This window comes from Rhea americana, unplaced genomic scaffold (assembly GCF_003343005.1).
Source record: "Rhea americana isolate MKP2758 unplaced genomic scaffold, rheAme1 scaffold_331, whole genome shotgun sequence".
NCBI lineage: Eukaryota > Metazoa > Chordata > Aves > Rheiformes > Rheidae > Rhea > Rhea americana.
The window spans coordinates 272,597-293,678 of NW_028186459.1; the positions used below are offsets into that span (position 1 = coordinate 272,597).

The following is a 21,082-nucleotide window of genomic DNA, read 5'->3' on the forward strand; positions in this document are numbered from 1 at the left end:
GGGAGCTGCCCTGGGGGTGGGAGCTGGGGCCGGGGGGCTGTGCTGGGGCCGAGGGGGGCTGTGCTGGGGCCGGGGGGGGCTGTGCTGGGGCTGCCCTGGGGCAGCGGCTCCTCCGCGCTCCCTCCCTGCTGCCGCTGCCTTCCCCGCTGCGAAGGGCCGCGCTGCGCGGAGCCCCTGCCCCGCTTCCCCGCGCCCCCGCCCCCGGCACCGCGCCGCGCGGAGCCGCTGGCTCGCAGCCGAGAGGGACCCAGAGCTTCCTGCTGTCAGAAGTGAAGGTGCAATTCACGACCTCGCACCGACCTGGAGGCTGCAGAGGCGGCGAAGGTGGGTGCCAGTCCAAGGGRAAGGCGAGCCTACTAAGTAAAATGCTGCTGTCAAGCTCAGGAAGTAATTTTGTGACCTGATCTGTCGGGGTGGGCAGGGGAAGAAGATTCAAACTCACCTCCCCAGTAACTTACCAAGAGCCTGAGGAAAAACTATTGTAACACAATATTTAAATAAGCATTTAATTAGGATTCCATTAGTATTAATATTGCTTTCAATTCCAAAAAAGTTAATTTCCACTTCTTTGCAGATATTTCAAAGTACAATATTAACTTCATACAAAATGAGCAATTAAGCAAACACCATTATTTCACATTTTACATTCTTCAAAAAATACAAATTCATATTTACTCTTTTTTGGGTTTTGGAGATGCTCTTCCTTTGGAAGTACTGTACCTGTAACTAACATCTTCACATTGCTCAATGTAAGCACATTTGTTCCCATATTTCATAGTTAAATAAATTCCTTTAATACCATACACACATTCTTGAAAAACTGGGGTTTGTTTGTTTTTTCCATCATCTCCAAGACCATTGCCTAGCTCCCCATACATGTCAAACAAAACAAAAGCAGTGAATAGACAACCTAAGTTTTCCCTAGATTTCCTGATTTGACAATTATGCAGATGTCTATGCTGAAGAAAAAGTTCAGTAACTAACCAGGCTCAAGGTTAGCACATCCCTGCCCTCCAAGCTGATGCTTGTCTGTGTAAAATACAACAGCAGCTGTAGCTCTCTCTCCAAAACAAAGGTCAGACAGATAGCTCCGGTTTAATAAGCAAGTAGAAGGACACAAAGCTACACAGCAAGAAATACCAGCTACTGTAACTATGGTACTGCAAAAACATACCCTTGATTTTGCTGAAAAAGATCATATGAAAAAAATTTCTTCTAAGAAAAAGTAGAAACTGCATTTATTTGAGAAAGTGTACACTGCATAATAAACCAAATTTTGGCCAGCTTGCACACCACTAAAAGCATGGTGTGGGATTTTTAAACTAGTTCCAAGAACACACACACTTAGACTATGTACACTACTACATAAATATCCAGTTTAATTTGCATTTCTCAGTGCAGACACAGAATCCAACTTCTAGAACATGTGATATATATCAAGACAAGATGCAAAAAAGTTAAAAGTTCAGCCCTGTCCATGAGTATCAACTACAGGTAACATTTATAAAAAACTTTATGTTGTTTCCAAAATATGGTCAGGAGGAAAAAGTATACCAATTAAAAACTATGCAATAAGAAATTTGTACGGTTTATTAAAGACATGCCTTTTTATTCTTTTTTTGCCTTACAGTCCAAATTATCTCTTAACTATTCTGCCCAGCTAGCTCTAAACATATAGGACTTTTCATCCATAGATCTCAAAGCATTTCACAAAGCCCAGTTTCATTGTCCCCATTTCACAGGTGAGGAACTAGAAGCACAGAGAGGTTAAGTGACTTGTTCAAGGAAGGTCTTACGCTTGCTCTCCATACTGGASCTGGCTGCCTCTCATTTCAGTTGCCAACTGTGCATTTTTTCCCCTCCCACCCCCCTCAGAGAATATTTTTTCATCTCCAATCAACTTCAAGGCCAACCATGCCTTAACTGATTTCCCCCAGCAGTTCTACAACCAACAGGCCAATCATCAGTTCGCTCCCCGAGCCTTATTTACAATTGGTGCAGGAAGAGTACTGTAAACAGTTCAACAATGTTGCTGCAGTTGCAAAAACAATATCTGGGATGACTTTGTGGAGTGCCATCCTCCATGAAGTAAGGCAGATAACATGACATCAAAAATGGTCTTCTGAAGACAAATTCTAAAGGTGCAATATGCCTGTTGAAGAACAGCTCATCACTTCTGTTCACACTTACTGAAAGACCAGCGGGGAGGACAAGGGAGAGGGACATAAACCAAATGAACACCGTTGTTAAAAGGTACTGATTTCTACCAGAAGTGACAAGCAGCTCAGCAGAAAGCATGAGAGAAAAGGCCAGGTAAAGCACAGTGCTCTCAGTGGAATATTTGCATAGATTGGACATTTGCTAATGATGCATAATTTCTCTTGGGTATAGACAGGGTAGGGCAATATGTCACTGAGCTAGTTACTATTACATATATGTGTGTGTGTGTGTGTGTGTGTGTGTGTATTTTTTTTCAGTTAGACAGACACAGACAGACTGACCACATGGGACAACGATCTTTAGCTACAAGTATTGCACCAAATTAAGTGCTCATCTTTGCACACCCCTGTTAACTTTTACTCAGAGCAAAAATAAACTTTGTGAAAGTATATACAAAAGAAATTGCAGCAATTGGGTTAAAGATAAAATAACCTAAAGTGCATTTTAGATACCAGTATGAGGTTCTGCAAACTAGTCTTTCTGGACACAGTCAGCATGAAGTGCCCAATTCGTACTTTGTTCTATGTAATTTAGTACCAGCATTTAAACAGTGCTGATTTTCCATCCCTCTACCATGTACAAGCATGAAAAGCAACTTCTCCAGCCTTCAACTGCATGCCAGGTCTGTTTGCTTGGGTCACTGCTTGGCCACTAAAGCTACTGATGTTGATAATTAGATCCGTTCCACACGTTTAGGCTTCTGCATCCAGCCAGAAACTAAGTAACCAAATCAATTTTCACAAGCCATAAAACAACAAATGCTTTAACACAGAATGACCTGGAGCAGCACAGTTTTTCTCTGACTGGTAATTACAGGGATTCATGAGATGCAGATTTTGCAGAGGGAGGGCACACTGCTCAGAAGCTCCAACTTATCAGCACAACATGCCCCTTTCTGGGAATCCAATATCTTACCAGTTCTACACTGGTAGAAATTCCACTCTTCATTAAAAATGTTATTGTCAATATATTAAATGCTGGAGTACGGGAGGAAGGAYAGAAAACTCTCTGGCACTGAGGAATCTCAGAGCTTTACTGTGATTGCCCTTTCTTGCCAGCTGTTCCTGGATCTCCTTCCATCCAAGCGTGTTAATGACAACCTCAGCAGTACAAGGTTCAATCACACAGCGCCAGGGACAATGCACATGTCCACTGTGAGCTACATTGGATACATGCAGCACTGAACATTCTCGAAAACAGACTCATGATTAAGAAAACAAAGATATTTACCAAAGCAATTGGGTGGGAAGCACATTCCACTGTGGAGCAGCCTGTGCACTCACACAGTCACACTCTTCTTGCCTGCTTACAAGTTATTAGTTTCACCCAAATCACAGCCCGTCCAATGCACATACAGGAGGCTAACTGCAAACCCAATGCACCTAAAAGTCAGGATAAACTTGGGGGTGCACTGCTTTTCCTAGAATGCACCAGTAGAAGAAAGAACATCAGGTTAACCTCTGACGCACACTCAGAAAGGCTGCACAACATCTCCCTGCTGCCAATCACCTCATATCCAAATGAGTTTCCAATTTCAAAGCCTTTGGTAGATCCTTTTACTCATCTCTGTCACAAATGGGTTTCTGAACATGCTCTCAGGCCTAATCACAAGCATGTTTTAGGTGGACTAATTCACTGAGTAGCAAGAGTAAAATGCTTCCCTGAAGGATGGAAAGACTCAAAAAGAAGTTACCAAATCCCTCCACTGTCACATTTCAGGCCAAATCTGCTACCTCTATCACCAGAGAAAACCCCAAACTCCAAGGGAATCCTGCATCAGCACACTCTCTCACATGCACACACACACGCTCATGACCACATCCACGCACCTCAAAAAAAACTGGCATGCTGTGCCACGGAAAAGATGCAAGGCCCTCACAAGGTCCTGTGCCCCTTGAGGAGCCCCACTCGGCTCTCAACTTCCTCACACTGCTCAAAGCACAGTTTGAAGCAAGATAACCAGCAGAAGACTCGTTGCGTGGACAATCCCAGCCACATGGACTTGAGCCTGTTTCTTTGCGTTCAAAGCAGTTCTCTCTGTCATGCAAAACAAATGCACAAACCAATACTGAGAGAGGAAGTAAAAAAGCCACTATCTCACTGTCTTGTAAAGATTACCATTACAAGAACAAAATGTAAAATGCTTTTTTAATCCACATTTTATGGATGCAAACTTTATTGCTGCAGGAGCAACATCCCTGTTGTGATACATTGCACAGCACCGCAACATGAGCAAACACCCACAGAGAGGAAACGCCATCAGTACATTTCCAGTCCAGCTGGTGCCCCTAAGTTTTTGTCACTGCAATTACCAAAACACAGTGCTCTGCCCTCGTGGTGACATGATGACATCACACTTTCCAGGCACAAAGCATCCTTTACGCTGTACCTCCTCCCTCATATTCACCCTAATGGCATACAAGTTTATCCTTCCACATTTAACAATGGGAAGCARGTTGTCAGAGAGTTGAAAAGCCAGTTTCCTTCAGCCCACTTCCATCCATGTTGTGGCAGTGTACTTGCAAGGGAAAAGAAAGTGAGATAGCTTAAGCCACTGTCTCAGCTAAGACTGTGACAGCAGTGTTGGTAAGGCTACACAGAGCATGTCAGAAGAGGGTTAAAAAGCCTACCAATATCAGGTATGTGGGGAGGTCTGGCTGCACTCACAGGACTCTTCCCCCCGCAACAGGTGCAGAGAGCACCTAGGGTGCTCTGTCCATTAGGAGTTTGCCTTCCTAAATTTAGTGGGCAGAGATGCACCACATAAATTGGCTTACAGTCATTATCTTTGTATCTCACTAATGACAATAATGTAAACTGAATACAGACTATTTAATATTCTTTAACACAAAAAGACTGACAGCCAAAGCCAGACAGATGGATAAAACACTATAAATTACATCTTTTAAAATAATGCAGCATAAATAAACCATTTAGAATGAGACTGCATTATTGCAACATTACAGGCTTTTTGGTGGAAGGGGGGGGTTGTTTTATTTACCCTGAGTAGGTTAGAATATAGACTTTCAGTTTGATATGAAAAACTATTACATTGTGTAACATCTTTTAGTCAAGAAATAGCCCCGTGCACAAAAAGCTGGCATTGCAGTAGGTTGGAGGCAGATTCAGGCAGAAATTATACAGCTTAAAAGAAAAGAGGAAGCATTCCCAGACAGCTAAAGGATAGACTTGTTGAATTCAAACTCAATTTATGTCAAAACATTCTGAAAAGTTTCCTAGAGTTCTTGACAAAAGATGAGAGTAACCAGCAAAGGCACCATGCTCCTGAATAAACAGTCGGGACTTTTTTTTTTTTCTTTTCTTTTTTTTTTTTTAAAGCAGATGACTTCTTTCTGAATGGAGACAAATCAGTCAAAAGAGCAGCAGGCACCGAGCTAACTATGTTTGGAGCTCACTGCATCCTTCAGTGGCAAAGGAAACCAGACTCTTCAGTCTGAATAAGCAGGGACTCTGACTGTGTTTCCATATTGTGAAGCAGTGTGTCTGCCACCACACTTTGCAAGTCCTAATGAAATTAAATGAATAGATCTATCAGGAGCACAAGCATTTTGTGCTCTACTGAAGTAAACTCCCCAAAAACTTCTGTTGGCTTTAGTAATAGTGTTAGTACAATGTAAACCCAGGCATCACCTCCCAACAGTGATGGGACAATCACACTCTACTAAAATTGAAGATAAAACATTTTCTAGTCCAATATCATCTTCTGCTACAGCAAATTCCTTTCCTGGGCTCTGCTTCTAGTGCATGGTTAGTATCAGACAGAAGAGACAGAAGAAAATTATAGACCTAAGGAGTTGTAACAAAGACCCACCTGCTGCCAGTACCTTAATCCCAAACATAAGTGATGTGCAACTGGAGACAAATTAACCCCCCTTTTTCTCTTTAAAATCTGTTTGCACACGAGTAACCTTAATTTCCGTGTTCACATATGACAAGCAAAAGTGACAGACAGTGCAGCCAAAACAGTTCATATATAACTTAGCTTTTTTTTTTGCCTTCTTTTTTTTTTTTTTTTTAAGATAGATTCTCAAAGATGGGTGTACCTGGGATGTGACTAAGATGACATCTGAGAAGCAGAAATAAGCCACAAAATTTCCCAATAGGAAGGAAAAAAAATATTGATCCTTCAGTTTCTGCTTCTAAGGAGGAGGGTTTTACCCCCCCCCAGGTGCAAAAGAAAATCTGCAACATCTTCATTTAGAGAAGCTGCTATTCAAACCAATTTCTTCCTCACCCTGCAGTAGTGCTTCAATTGGAATTATATTAGATGGGGTTTCAGGGCTTTGGAGGGACAGGAAGTCCGATACATCCATGGCACTTAATGTTTCAGTCTGTGAGTCTGAAGGATTAACTATCTGACTGCTCTGCCCACATGAAGGAGAAGGGGAAGAAGAAGGAAAGGTCTGAGGCTGCAGCTGAGGAGCTGTTTGCTCAGGTGAGGAACATTCCTTCTTACTGGTGGCTTTGTCCTTGGCAGAGTCTCGGCAGGCACACTGACACTGGCAGGCCTCCTCCTGCTTTATAATAATGACAGGAACACTGAGACCAATCTGCTGAACAGGATTTCCTAGAGGCGAAACAAAGACAAAACATACAAAAACTGCATAATTTCACATCAAGGAAAGACAAATCATCTTTGTTACATCAGATTGTATGCACCTTGCAGCAGAGATTACACATTGCTTTGTTTAAGCACAATGTATACTTCTGGCAGATCATTAATAAAAAAGTCATTGCTACCAGAAATAGCAACAAACAAACAAACAAACAAAAAAAGAGGGAAATACACAATATTTCAATCCTAACAAGAGGTCAAATTCAAGAGAGAGTTCAAGTCATCAGTATACTAATAATATGCTCTACTAAAAAAGCCAGAGATGTTTAATCCAAGTAAGGTTTAACCCAACATGTTCCTGACCAACTGTCAACAGTGACAAAAGCACAGGAATTTCTCTGTTGCTGAATATGCATTAAATGGAGAAGCAATATTCAGAAATCTTAGTTTCAAGCATCAGTCGCAGCTTTTATGATACAAGAGGAGTAGGCACAGTTACAGCAGGGTACTCAGCCTCTCCAACAACTCACGAAGCAAGCTTCTTGCTTCTTACAGAACTAAGAGCTATCAAACAAAAGCACTAAATCACTTTGATGTTTGCTATCCAGGGCTGGTAGAAGGTACTCTCAATTTTTTTCTGTGAGCCAGGCACTAGAAGTCTGGTCTATTTTTTTTTTCTTCTTTTTTAAATCACAACACAATATGCCACCTTTTTGAAAGCCACTGTGACTTTTACAGCTTATAATCCTATAAAGAGTAGCATTCTAATGCCCCAGTCTCTGCACACTAGTCTTTGGGGATGATGATATAGAATTACAGCAGCAGCTCTCCTGCTTAAAACCAACCCATATATTTTCCTATTCATTTTCTCTAGTCTGCATTTCTAACTCATTACTCTTCCTGTGCTGCTTTTCTTACCTGGTTTTCTTTCCTTTTTACAGTTTTAAGACTTATGTCCCCTCTTTCGACTATGATTAATTCTTATTTGTCATATACTATTCTATGTAGGAAGAATATTATAGAACAGAACTTCCACAGATATGAATCTCAGCAATAGTGCTTACCAAGAACAGTTGCTAAGGAACTAAATTTAATAGTTTTGCTAGCTGTTTTGTATTTTCACTTAAAAGAATATAAGACAAATTATATCCTTATACTTCTGCATTTTAAACTTCTATATATATTCCATCTTTTATAAAATACTAGATTTTTATAAAATACTGATTTTTACAAATACTGGATCCATTTTGTGAACTTGGTTATCTTGCAAGTAGAGAAACTACTACAGGACAACACAAAGCCATGAGTTTACAGTAGACTGCATTTAAAACTTCAGGAATATAAAAAAAAAGAATTTTCTTCAACATTTCCTCTAGCAGTTACACCACCACAAATCCTGGTCAAGCTAACACCACTGCAAACAAAAAGAGGAAGAGAGAAAGACAGAAGACAGACAGAAGAAAGAGTGGAGAGACAGAAAAGTAGTTAAGTGTCAAATATGCTTACCTGTGTTGCCAGCTACTGGTAATGCAGTTGTAAAAAAAACCTTTTCTACTACTTTTGGAACTTGTGGCTTAAAAATAAATAAGAAAGAAAAAAGATGTCAGTCAATTCAAATCTCTACTCAAACTCTAAACAGCTGCAAGCAAGAGATACATACATATTCCAAAGACAGCAAATAGGAAAACTAATAGAAAACTGTATCATTTGGGTTGGCTCAGGGCTATCTACGTTCTGGCTACCCCTAAACTAAGACTATTGTTTCAGTAGTCTTAAAGATGGTGAGTAATCTCCCTCTCCTATATGCTTGTTAACATAGCTTGTGGGGGGGTTTTTTGATAACTGAATGACCGAATTCTTAAAAAACTGTTGTGCTTGTTCAAACTGTTTGTACCTGCAGCCATTCCTTCTTGACCATTTCCAAGTGAGAAAACCTAAAGTGGGTAATGGTAATGCTCAGAGATAAAACATTTCAAGTTCTCATATATCCACATTCACTGGATAAGCAGGCACATCCTGTTTTCCCAGAAAACTTTCCATTATCTTTATCAGGCTACTTCCATTTACATGGCAACTAGGACAAATTAGGAAGAGACACAGATTATGAAATATCTAAACACAGAAGCACAAAAAAAATCTGTAAAGTTTCAACTTGTCAAAAGGCTATATTAAAAAGCACATATGTTATCAGGCCATATAGTGCAGTGTCCTGGATAAAGTAAAGTGACATCTACCAGAAGTTTGTCACTAGGTGAAAGAAGAAGAAAAAGATTTTTCTGCACTCTGGATTTCTTCTCTATTCTCTATTTCTCTGTGTATTTTATGGGCTGCATTTGAGACTTGTTTAAACACATTACTGTGCTAAGCATTATACAGTACTGAAGCAGATACACCTTGGTTAAATATATCTTACAACTCCAGGTCTGATCTTCTTTCTTTTCAAAAGCAAAGCTTTTAGATTCCAGGAGGAAACGGGATGGTCCAAGCTATTTCAGAGCAGGGCTAGATATACTAACCATTTGTTCTTGGCTTTGTGGAGAACCAGTGGCACCATTTAAAATCCATTGCAAGTTTTGCTCTCCCATGACAATGCTGGACTGCAGAATAGCGGTGCTCTGAGAAGGAGTAATTGTTATAGTCGGACTACTGGTCAGAACAGAGTTCGCACCAACAGGCACAGTCTGAACTACAGCTGGCAGGGGCTCAGTGGCACTTGATGCTGCTGGGGCAGATGCCTGGGCAACCACTGAAAGTCCTTGTACAACAGGCTGTGGTGGTGTCTGAGTGTGCTGCAGAAAGTCTTGGTGACTGGCTGCAAACTGTGTGCTGTGAGGAACAGGCACTTCTGGAGATTGTAAAACAGTTGCAGGATTTCCAAATGCAGCTTGTTGTGAGCTGGTTCCTACAGAGGAGGGAGCAGCAGGTGCTGCTGAGGCTTGTAGTGCTGAGTGAGACGGCTCAGAGATGCCAAGCTGCAGTACGAGTGGAAGAGACAAAGATGCTGAATCTCCTGCAGAAGGCGGAACAGCAGTGACCGAGTCTGCATCACCGTTATAACCCTCAATCAAGGCAGCTGACAAAACAAAGAAAAAAATATAAATACATCAATTCTAATTGAATAAACATCAATGAACCTTAACACATTAAGCCTCACATAGTAGCTAGCTAATGGATCCCTGATAAGTAAAGCATTACACTTTTGCATCTTCAGATGATTAGTGCTCAAAACATGTAACACTAGACAGTGAATCTAAAAGTAGGTTCAAATTCAGAAAGCTGGTAACACTGAATACTGCACGTAAGCTGATCAGCCCCTTCAACTTTAAAAAGCCTTTCTATGGCTTTATGTAGATCATATAGTCCATGTAGTTACACCAAGAGAGGAGGGTTCTTAGATGGAAAGACCAAGGGCATCAATGTCAGCATTATTACGACAGCATGCTGTAATTATGGTATCAGTTCCAATATCATTGCCCCGTGTTACACCATCTGTGAACAGAACATATTTCAACACTCACAGTAAAGTTGTCTGTTTGCTATACAGGCTTAGGTATGGCAGTAATCTTCATTTTAAGATGCTGAATTAAGCAAATACATGGAGAGTGGGAAAACTGCCTAAAAACTTTCTGTTACAATACCATAGACACAATTTGTACCTGTCTGCTGAGAGTCTTCCTGATTTGCAGTGTGATCTGGGCTCTGAAACATAGACTCAAAGATGCTTGCTGGTGAGATTGTGCTAAGGTCTTGTCCATGTGTCTGGTGAATAGAGAAGAAAGAGGAAGACATAACACTATATCTCAAATTTCCATAAACTTTGCCCAAATCTCACTCAGGTAGCATACGAATATCAGAAAGAGCCGTCCAATTAATCAGCTACCTTCAAAAAAGGCAATATATTTTATGTACCAGCATAAAACATAAAAGATGACTTAGTTTTATCACCTATAATCAAATTAACCAACAAAATGAGCAAAATCTTACAAAAATAAATAAGGCTTATAAAAGTTAAACATTCTTCTGCATTTATGCTTTGTTTAACTCTTATTTCTCACAGTACTCTGTTAGACACAGAAACATATATTAATTTGGTCTTGATCATTTGCAATTCTTTTCCTGGAGCAGTAACAAAGTAGGTCTGCTTAGATTACATCCTAGGTTATGTACTATTGTCACCCACACTGCGCTAGGAACAGAATTTATCAAAAAGCTCTGTATTCTGCCTCCATATTGAAGCACAAAACAAGGCCACAGCTTCATCAGCGTAAAATTTAAGTTACCAATAAGCAAATATATATTTATAGTAAAGTCAGATGCAGAATCTTAAAAAAATAATAATATTGTGTATTTTGAAGAAAAATTCCCTCTTTCTCATTCTATTATCCCACTTTAAGAAACTGGAGTAATTTGCAACAAAAAGCCAAAGCTCTGTGCGAAAAATGCCAAAGTGCAATTACTTCCTCAGGACACACTTCAGGTACTTACAAGTTTATTCTCAGCTGTACTTGCAAAAAGATGCAGTCTCTCTGAATAACTCCTGGAGGCCAATATCTAATAACCTAATTAAATGACTTGTCACATATCAATTTCTTCTATATAAGTGACACAACTAATACCTACCAAAAAAAAAAGGGGGGGAAAAAAAAAAACACATGCCAGGAATGGCTGCAGAAAACATCCAAATAGCACATATTAAGACAGTTTAAACACATAACACCAGTTCTACCTCAAAATAAGGATTCTCTAGGCAACAGGTTTCATGAAGTTGTTATATGGCTATACAAAAAGAATAGCCTGTCTTCATATTTGCTCATCTGTATTTCTGCCTGAAGCCTTTCAGGGGCAAGCTTGCCAAGCTTAGTCTGAACATGCACAAATTCCCCATCCAAGCACAAGAAACATGCAGTATGGTATGTCAACAGGCTGACATACAATTAGGGGAGAGTAACTCACTGGATTAGAGTTTTCCCGCAATTCTGAATCTGTGGATATGAGACTTAAGTCACTCAGACAAAGTGAGTGGCTTGTATCCTGTAAAGGAGAAAAAAAAAAAAAAAAAAAAAAAAAAAAAAAAAAAAAAAAAAAAAAAAAAAAAAAAAAAAGTGGCAGAATTATTTCAAATTACTTTTTAAAATAAATACTACTGTTCATACAGCACAAGCAGAGCTATTCTGTCTAAATAGATTTTATTTTTAACCTATACAGGACACAAGTCTTAATTCTAAAATCAAAGGTATAATATTACTCAAAGGATACTTAGTAACTATCAAGGTTTCTTAACATTTATCTAATGCTACTTGCAAAAAAAAATTAACCAACCTAGAATTTTAAGTTACTACATGAGCAAATTAATCTGTTGATTATAAAATTAGAAAACTTTAACAGTTAGTTTATTTTACTTCACATGTATCTTATATAGTGTTGACCAAAACATAAGCATCTATAGGGAGTAACATAACAATTGATATAATTGCCTACATATTTATGCAAGTAGGTTACTCATCAGAACAGCAGTTGTCCAAACATTAATGTAATTAAAATGAATAAACCAATTTAGATAAGCATTTCTAAGTAAGACTAAATAATTGGATACCATGCTAGACGTTGAATTTCAGAAGAACTGACCTCGCTCTTCCTAATCAGATTGTGAACACAGCATGTGAGAATAAACCCTACAATGCTCTCTTGAATCTCAGCAATGTCAGATTTGAAATTGAGCTYCAGATCAAAAAAGGGAGGCGCCCACAGAAGAGGAACACCAAATCACAGAATCGGTAAGGTTGGAAAGGACCTCTGGAGATCATCTAGTACAACCCTCCCTGCTCAAGCAGGGCCTAGAGCATGTTAGACAGAACTGCATCCAGGCGGGTTTTGAATGTCTCCAGAGAAGGAGACTCCACAACCTYTCTGGGCAACCTGTTCCAGTGCTCTGTCACTCTCACAGTTAAGAAGTTCTTCCTCATATTCAGGCAGAACTTCCTGTGTTGCCAATCCCTTTAAAAATCTCAGCCTGACATGTTATACCTTTAGACATTATTACAAACCAAATCATTTATTCCCTAAAGTATGTTTTTATCTTCATATGACACTGAAGTACTAGGAAGAAGAGCTACTAACCTCAGATACACTGTTATTGGGAAGTGCATTATAGGAATGTCCTTTCTCATGACCTTTCATGTGACTCTTGAGGCTATACTGTGTACTGAAAGTCTTCTCACAGCCATTACTGGGACAGAAGAAGGGTTTCTCCCCTACACRCAGCACAAAACACACAAATCAGATTTAGTAACTTTACATCAGATGCATACTTTTAAAATACACAGGACTGATATTTTACACATGAATTTTTCTTCCCCCAAATATGACTCCGGTTACTACAAAAAAATAAAATCTTAACCTAGTTGAGTATATTCTAACTATTCTCACATTAGAGAACACAGTTTGATAAGAAAAACAAGCACTTTGCTTTCTATATAGATGCTGACCATGACAYAGACTGCTACTTACAGTCAAGCTAACAGCAACAACAGCTAATTGAAAGAGTATTTCCTTAACCTGCCATCACAATGACCCATGTGTAAAAGACTGGGTCTCATCTTATAAACAGTCTTTACGGTATTCTGAAAGACAGTAATCAATTGCTATATGATATGTTGGAACTTGCATGAATTTTTTTTGAGTCATTTTAATGCACTTCATGCATTCAGCATTTTAAGAAAGTCTTGCAAATAAAAAGCTTCCATTTTATCAAGTGAGCTGACAGGAGAACGCAACATTTAAGTATCATTACTGATACATTTGTGAAATGTGCTGATGAAATTCAAGATGTGGAAGTGACTTCTCTGTGGTTCACATATTTTGTTTCTCAGCTCAAACAGGAGCTGAGTTTTTGATCATCCACCCATTTTTGTATGTTATCAGTTTGTTTGATACAGTTCCTAGAAGGGCCTGTACCTTAAAAACATGCAGGAAAGAAATRCTTTACAGCTGACTCACTGACTTGCYTTTTTTTTTCTCTCTCTCTCTATTTAAGTAGCCATATTTAACCTTTCTGAACATATTACATCACTTAAAGATTAAAAGCAATAGCACTAAAATCTCTAAAACGTCCTTACTAGGTTATTTTGTATGCAAGTACACATTTTGTATGCAAGTACGCATATGTACTAGGATTTTGAAAGTTAGAATAAACTGAATAGGCCCAATTAAAAAAAGTTCCTTGGGACTTACCAGTATGTGTCCTAACATGTGTTTTAAGATGGTGGCTTGCAGCAAAAGCCTTTCCACAGCCGTCATGCTCACACCTGAATGAGGTATCAGAGAAGGGTCAACACCAAACTTCTATGATGCATTAGTAATAATCCTACATCATGCTTTCCAATAGTCTCAGGACTAGGAAATATACGCCTGATGATAGTCTCCGTCAGTAATAGAGTATCTCCGAACAACTGCCACACAGACTATAGCAAGGCTCTAAACATGACTATAAAATTTAAGCATAAAGAAGTCATTTCTGTGGGGGAAGGAGGAGGCTTTTTCATGAATTACACATTCCATCGTGCCAGGGAAGAAGCAATGTATTTTACAAAGATGGTCATCAYGGGACATATTCAGGTTTAAAAAAAGATATTCTAGTCTGACTATTCTGGTCATTTGAAGACTGACATTTCATCTAATTTTGCAAACAACAGAGAGCTCTAGAACAAGCATGCTCAAATGTAGCCTCCATTATTTTTTTTTTCTCCCAGTGAGAATTACTTTTCATTAAGGACAGTAAAAATAGCCTTTTGGCACAGGTGTTCCATTACAGAAGTCCCACAGAAGTAAAAATTGCCATCTAACAACTTACCGAAATGGCTTTTCTCCTGTGTGTGTTCGGATGTGCTTTCTCAAGTCACTGTGCGTTGTAAAGTATTTACTGCAGCCTTCTGATTCACAGTTAAATGTTTTCCCTGTGTGAAGCCTCTGATGAGCTTTCAACCTAAAAAGCATTCCAACAAAACCCCTCTTACTATTTGTAAGTAAGACAGCCCCTACATGAGACAAATAAGCCATTCATTCAAACGTGCAGGACAGGAACAAATGCTCTGAATACAAGGCAACCTGCTTATGAAACTAAATGATACCACTTCCAAAGTCCTCATGCAAACAAATTTGAAGTTTCTTGTGCTCATCTTCCATCTTCAATAACATCATAATACAGCTATGTCATTACAGGTTCTGTCATTTTCTCTTGGTAGAGTTTTTCCATATAGATTCTGAGGTTTAAATTCGTATTTGTGCCCAGAGGAAGCATAACAATTGTATTCAGATGCAAAAAGAGTAGATGTAACCTGCAAATCAGCAGCAACCACATCATACAGAGGAGATACCATGAAAATGCCTACCTGTACAGTGTATTGAATGCCTTTTCACAGCCCTGCACATCACATTCAAACGGCTTTTCCTTAGTGTGCACGCGAACATGGATTTTGAGACTGTAGGAGGTAAGAAAGGCCTTGCCGCAACCTTCTTGATTGCAAACAAAAGTGTATTCCCCACGATGCGTCTTTTGGTGAGTGCGCAGGTTTCCAGCAGTGCTATATGTGCGTGGACAGCCCTCAAAGGTACACTGGTATCTTTTAACCTAGGAGACAAAATGCTGCATACTTAAGAGTTTTTTAAAGGGTTTTTGTACAGGGTTGAATACCAGTTAAACATCAAAGACAATGTGACAGGCTCTGATGCCATAGGCTTAAAAAAAATGCAGATTAATTACCAGACTACTCAGTATTTCTGCTGCACTATGTAAGAAAGAGTGCATATTTGGGAAAGCAGATAACTACCTGGCTTGCCTTATAAAAGAATGAGAATCTAATAGAAGAGAGAAAAAGGAAAACAACTCAAAATACGTGTGGGTATCTAACCAGCAATCTGACAAAACAGAGTTGAAAAGGACCTTAAGGTGCTCTCTCTCACAACCACTATCCCAATTTTCAGCAGCTGCATTTCACTCTGGTACTTGTAGCAGTGCTAATATATATGGACAAAAAGAAAGGGAGAAGTACTTCCACAATTTAACCCTCAAAAGCACTGACCTGTCTACTGAATTCCCATTAACACTCTAAATGAGTACTACAGTTTTCAACTTCTCCTACGGTTTAACCAGCAGCCTACTTATAACTTCATTTTACTTCAAAACCAGCCTTTACTATGCTTTGCTCTTCTCTCTTGTGTTTATTTAACTGTAACACCTGAAGTAAAATGAATTGAGCAAGGTGCTTTAGATCAAAAGATAAGTGTTACAGACTTCTAAGTCAGCTATCTAGATCACCAGGAAACCGTTTCATAATGAACTAGATTTGATAGTCTTTCCAGCTTCTGCCACAGGCAGAAAGAGATCATATAAGAAACTTCCAGTCTGCAAGTCATAATGCTAAATTAAATCTTATTCTCTACTGTGAAGTGTAAGAAATAAATTTATTCAAGCATATTAGATGGCAAATCTCCGACATTAATTATTAGACAGACAGCTTGTATTTGACTGCCGCAACTGAGAAACCTTAATATCTAAAAATGATTGCAGAGCCCAAGAGAGTGCTGAATGCCTGACAGGCAAGAAGTAGCAGATTATTTCAAAAGATGCTGATCCGGAAACATTTAGAAAGGCAGTGCAAAGTCATAACAGAGGAGGAGGAACTTGCAGAGTGGTATTCTAATGACTACTCAAGAAAATAATATGGCAGGACATAGGCCAGCAACCTTCCTACTTTTCCAAAGTGCAAATCATCAGTCTCTTAGTACCCAGGATTGTTGTTTAGAAAAGACTACAGACTTTCTTCAAAAAACAGATACAGAATTGTGGGTTGGTACCAGGAGGATTGGGTGAATCTATACATAACAAATGTACATTTATGGTTTCTAGCCACCCTTAAGAAGAAACTCCACCCATCTCATGACTCAATATTGATCCTTCTCTTTTTGCTTTACATACACCCATCAGGGAAAAAAAAATGAGAACCACTATTCTTTAATGTCACTGCATGGAGAATGAGAATCCCTGAGTAAAATCACTTTATCTGAAGTGATGCTAGTGTCAGAGTAACTAGAAATTGGATGAACGTGATAAACAGAAGTTATCAATACCAAAACACACGCCATCCTTGGTACGGCTAGTTAAAAACTGTTTACTTTTGTAGTCCTTCCAACAAATGAGTGATTAATGCTTTGCATAATACTTCATAAATGAAAAAAAGTAATAGGTCTTCAATAAAAACACTGAGACCCGTAAGTGATCTTCTCTAAAGCACATCTGTTTTTTGTCCAAAAATTGTCTCCCAGTCATATACTACAGTGGTACGAAAATACAGACAGTTGAAGGGATCTAGAACATATTTTTTATGTAAACGTTTGTTGAAATAGCTGAAGACCTCAGTACTACGCAAAATCTGAAGGAAGCTATAAACCTTCAGGTTTCGGTTTTCATATAGTCAATTTAGCAGCCCTCAAGGCTATCAGTTGAGCCATATGTGACCATCATTTTCATATGAAAATACCTACTAGATCCTATGTCAAGTACCAGAGATCTGAGGCACCCAAACAGATATTTCAGTGCATGCTTTGACTTCTCTCTTTCTCTCTCTCTAAACAGGCATAAGGTTTTCAGAAGAGTAACTGCAGAGTTACAAAGTACAGCATTAAGCCCCACATTTCAGGGCTATGGTATTTGTATGAGGACACATATGAAAACATGTCATGCTTAGACTCAAGACTTGACAGACTAGCACGAAGTTCACAGAATGGAGCACATCCTTGCTAAGCCTTTCTTCTCATATCTAATGTTTATTATAAAGCATGTAACTTACTACAGAGTTGTTGCCAAGAAACACCTGTGGCCTAAAGTAACAGAAATTATTTCCTATACTAAAACCAGATGTAAATGTATGTCTAATTCTCTCTTGATTTTATACAGGACAGTAAGAGATAGAGAAAAGATGAAAAATGTTAAGCGTTTAAATTGAGTAAGTGATTTAGATAGCTAGGACCATCAGTAACTTGTTGAAGAGAAAAACTTTGGAGGTCTTCAAATTTTTGTCTCTCATTTAGCAATCTTAAAAGCAGCCTGCAGAGAAGGAAATAATTTCCACTTGAAAGCTAACTGCCTTTAGTTCATAGGTCAGCAAAAGTTATCAACAAATATCCAAGCAATACAATATGTTCACAATCCACTAAAAACTAAGAAGTTTGGTGTGTACTGAGTCAGTCAAGCACAAGAAAGAGTAGACTGATTAAACACAGACAAAAGATCAGAAAGTACTTTTTATTAGATGGAAATGGGTACATTATCTCCAAAGTTCATCAGATTCAGTACTATTTATATACCAGTACTGAAGTAAATGGTCTCCTTTAGAGTTTTAAGGTAGCTCAAAACAACATCATATATACTGCACAGGACAATCCCCATGATATTTCTCATAATACACAAGAGACTTGGAACAGACATGGACTACTCAAAATCAAGTGAAGAGCCCATTAAGCTTCCTATGCATTTACATTTAGGCCTAGAAAGTGAAAGAGAAAATAGTTATTAATTATGAGTTAAGGATTTTGTCCTTAGCAGCTGATGTGCATATTTAAAGGAAGGTGGTACTGGATGGATGACACTTTCAATTTAACAACAGGAACTAAGAGAAAGGCCTTGCATTTCTCCCTCTGTGCTCAAAGGATGAATCTTTAGCACATCTCAAATCATTCTGAGAAGGATATTGCAGAAAAAAGCATTACTGCCACAACATTCTAAGCAAAATAAGATTTTCTGCACAATGACAAAGCATTTAATTCTCTTTTCATATTAAAAAATAGCAGATTAAATAAACATTGATTATACACAAAATGATGTGGATATTGACCATGAAAAASAGGCAGCAGCCAGCACTCAGGACCATTGCCATATGCAACAAAAAACAAAACCAAAAAAAAGAAACACAGCAGTAACAGGAAAAGCCACAGATGGCTGGAATACAAAGTGTACAGAGACAAGTTGCTTTGAAGATAAAGGCTATGGCTGGATCACATGAAAGGACAATATGCTCCCATGGAAATTCAACAAAACGAAGCTAGAAGAGTCTTATCGAACCATTTATCTTAGAAGTAGGAACTAACTGCCCAGTAACGAACAAAACTGCTAAAAACCTGATGCCACATTGAGCCAAATTAAATAGCCCAGTTTGAGCTTTACTCATTTTGAGGAGTTTTCCCCCTCCTTTTTCGTTTCCCCTTTGTTTCATCATTCAACAAAATTAATGAAATAGAAGACTACAATCACATTCACTCTTACAGAGAATGAATAGTGAGAGAAGTATATTGCAACAAGATGAAGTTAAAGTTAATTAATTGAATGTAAAGCCCTCTTTTGCTTTACAGATGTCTGAAAGTGACCCAGAAGTTTAAGATTTTACAACATTTATCTCAGAAAGAAATCAACTGCATTTGCAAAATCATGAACACCAATTTAGCTAAGACACACTGTTCTTAAATGCTATAGCTTACAAGCTGATTACAAGCTCCTACGAAAAGGAAAGGTAGCAGTGGCATGACTGACATACGAAAATTAATATTTTTAGTAGCTAAGAAGGTAGTGCACAGCAACTGCTAATACAAATAATAATTGAGCAAAAAATGTTTCTTAGACCAAAAGACCTTACTGAGCAAACCTCAGCCCAGAAATTACACAGCTAGTTTTACAAACTGACTTTTAAAAATCCCATTTCCTCACCACTGAGTGATAATCAATGTTCCCTGTTAATCCAAGTTATTCAGAGTATTCAAATCCAGCTTCCTTTCTAAGCAAGGGCTCATTTCTGCAATCCTCATTCACAACGAATATCAGTTACACAAGTAATTCCACCCACACTAGTAGGAATACTTGTATAGATCAACTCAAAAGGGTCACARAAGTGGCTCAAAGTTGTTGGTATTTTTTTTCATTGCTTTTAAACCTAAAAAGTCAGAAATCCAACMCAGTCTTTACAAGCCTTCATCACTTTTCATGGGGATAGAATTCATTAAGCAAACAGAATTAGAAATAAATCCCACTGTAAATATATGAGCAGACTTATGTTTTTAAAAAACAGCAGATGATGGTCTAAAATTTCCCTTAGTTGCTTTTCATGGCATACCCATAATGACACTAAGTCTACAAATCCTACACTACTTACAAATTACACTATTAAACTCCTACTAGCTTCATATTACAGCTATTTCAAATAGGCTAAAGTTTAACTTGTAACTTAGCTGCAGTATTCTCAAGAACATAGTACACCTCACAATAACTGAGTTGGTGTTCTTTTYAGTTCTCCCAAAACTCTGAAGAAATAATTCTCCAATCAAAAGAACAATAAGAGGGCACTAAGAGCACATGCACTATTAACATAAATGCATTTTCACTGCCATATTCTCCTCCTGTTTAGTGGGTTATCAAATGTCCAGAAGTACTCCCTGGGTGCTCCATGTGAAAACAGCAGGATATTAGAACAAGAATGAATCACACTCACAGCTGTGCTGTCAACCCTCTGAGTGACTGCGGGAAACTGTTACATCTATCCACACAAAGCGTTACTATAACTAAAAGTAACAGATTTCTTAGAGTAATTCAGGCGAATTAACAACACTCTAGCTTTTAAAAACAGAAATCACTTTATGAGAATAAATTTTCAAAGCATTTAAAGTCACTAGGTGAAAAACACTCTAGATAACWATAAAATTTAGAATCAAATTTAACTACTTACTTCTTTAAGCTTGGTTTCTGGGCATTCAGACTGTAATGTGAGTGTAGCTCCTTCGATATTTCTTGGCATAGGAGTTGAACCAGGATTTATTGTTAGGTGAATCTGATCTGGAGAAATAATATGTTGCACRTAACCCTGGGACATTCCTTCATGATCTGCTATTAAATGAAATCCTTCTTCATGACCCTCTGGTAAAAAAGGCAAGTGATCAGCACACTGTCCTTCATCTTCATCATCTTCCAGCGCACCATGGTCCTGCTCTATAAGAACTGTTGTCCTGTCATAGACTGTCCCAGATGATGAAGGAATCAGCCCATTTTTATCGGCAAACCTCATCATATTGTCATCCTGGATCAATTCATCCTCCTCCACTTCATAGTAGATAACGTCGCCCTCAGGACTATTCTCCCCCATGTTCACCGCCGCTCAGTGCGATATCGCGGCGCCCGACTGCGACAGCTCATCTGCAACACAGGGGCGCAGGGGTCAGGCCCGGCCGCGCGCCCGGGCCGAGGCCGCG

At 38.8% G+C, this 21,082-nt stretch overlaps 2 protein-coding genes across 2 annotated transcripts in view; both read right to left on the reverse strand.

Annotated features, from left to right (window-relative positions):
• YRDC (yrdC N6-threonylcarbamoyltransferase domain containing) overlaps positions 1 to 733 on the reverse strand; it is an 8,632-nt gene extending 7,899 nt beyond the window's left edge. Inside the window, exon 1 of the mRNA XM_085311106.1 lies at positions 721 to 733. Coding sequence (XP_085167232.1) covers positions 721 to 733 — 13 coding nt within the window. The remainder of the gene's footprint in view (positions 1 to 720) is intronic.
• On the reverse strand, positions 640 to 21,044 carry MTF1 (metal regulatory transcription factor 1). The gene is made up of 10 exons (XM_085311086.1): positions 20,563 to 21,044; positions 15,184 to 15,422; positions 14,646 to 14,777; positions 14,027 to 14,100; positions 12,914 to 13,047; positions 11,750 to 11,827; positions 10,453 to 10,555; positions 9,313 to 9,869; positions 8,303 to 8,369; positions 640 to 6,808 (listed from the first exon to the last, which is right to left on the reverse strand). The coding sequence occupies exons 1-10, from the start codon at positions 20,974 to 20,976 to the stop codon at positions 6,435 to 6,437; spliced, it is 2,172 nt and encodes a 723-aa protein (XP_085167212.1). The 5' UTR covers positions 20,977 to 21,044; the 3' UTR covers positions 640 to 6,434.
• Positions 21,045 to 21,082: the final 38 nt, after the last annotated feature.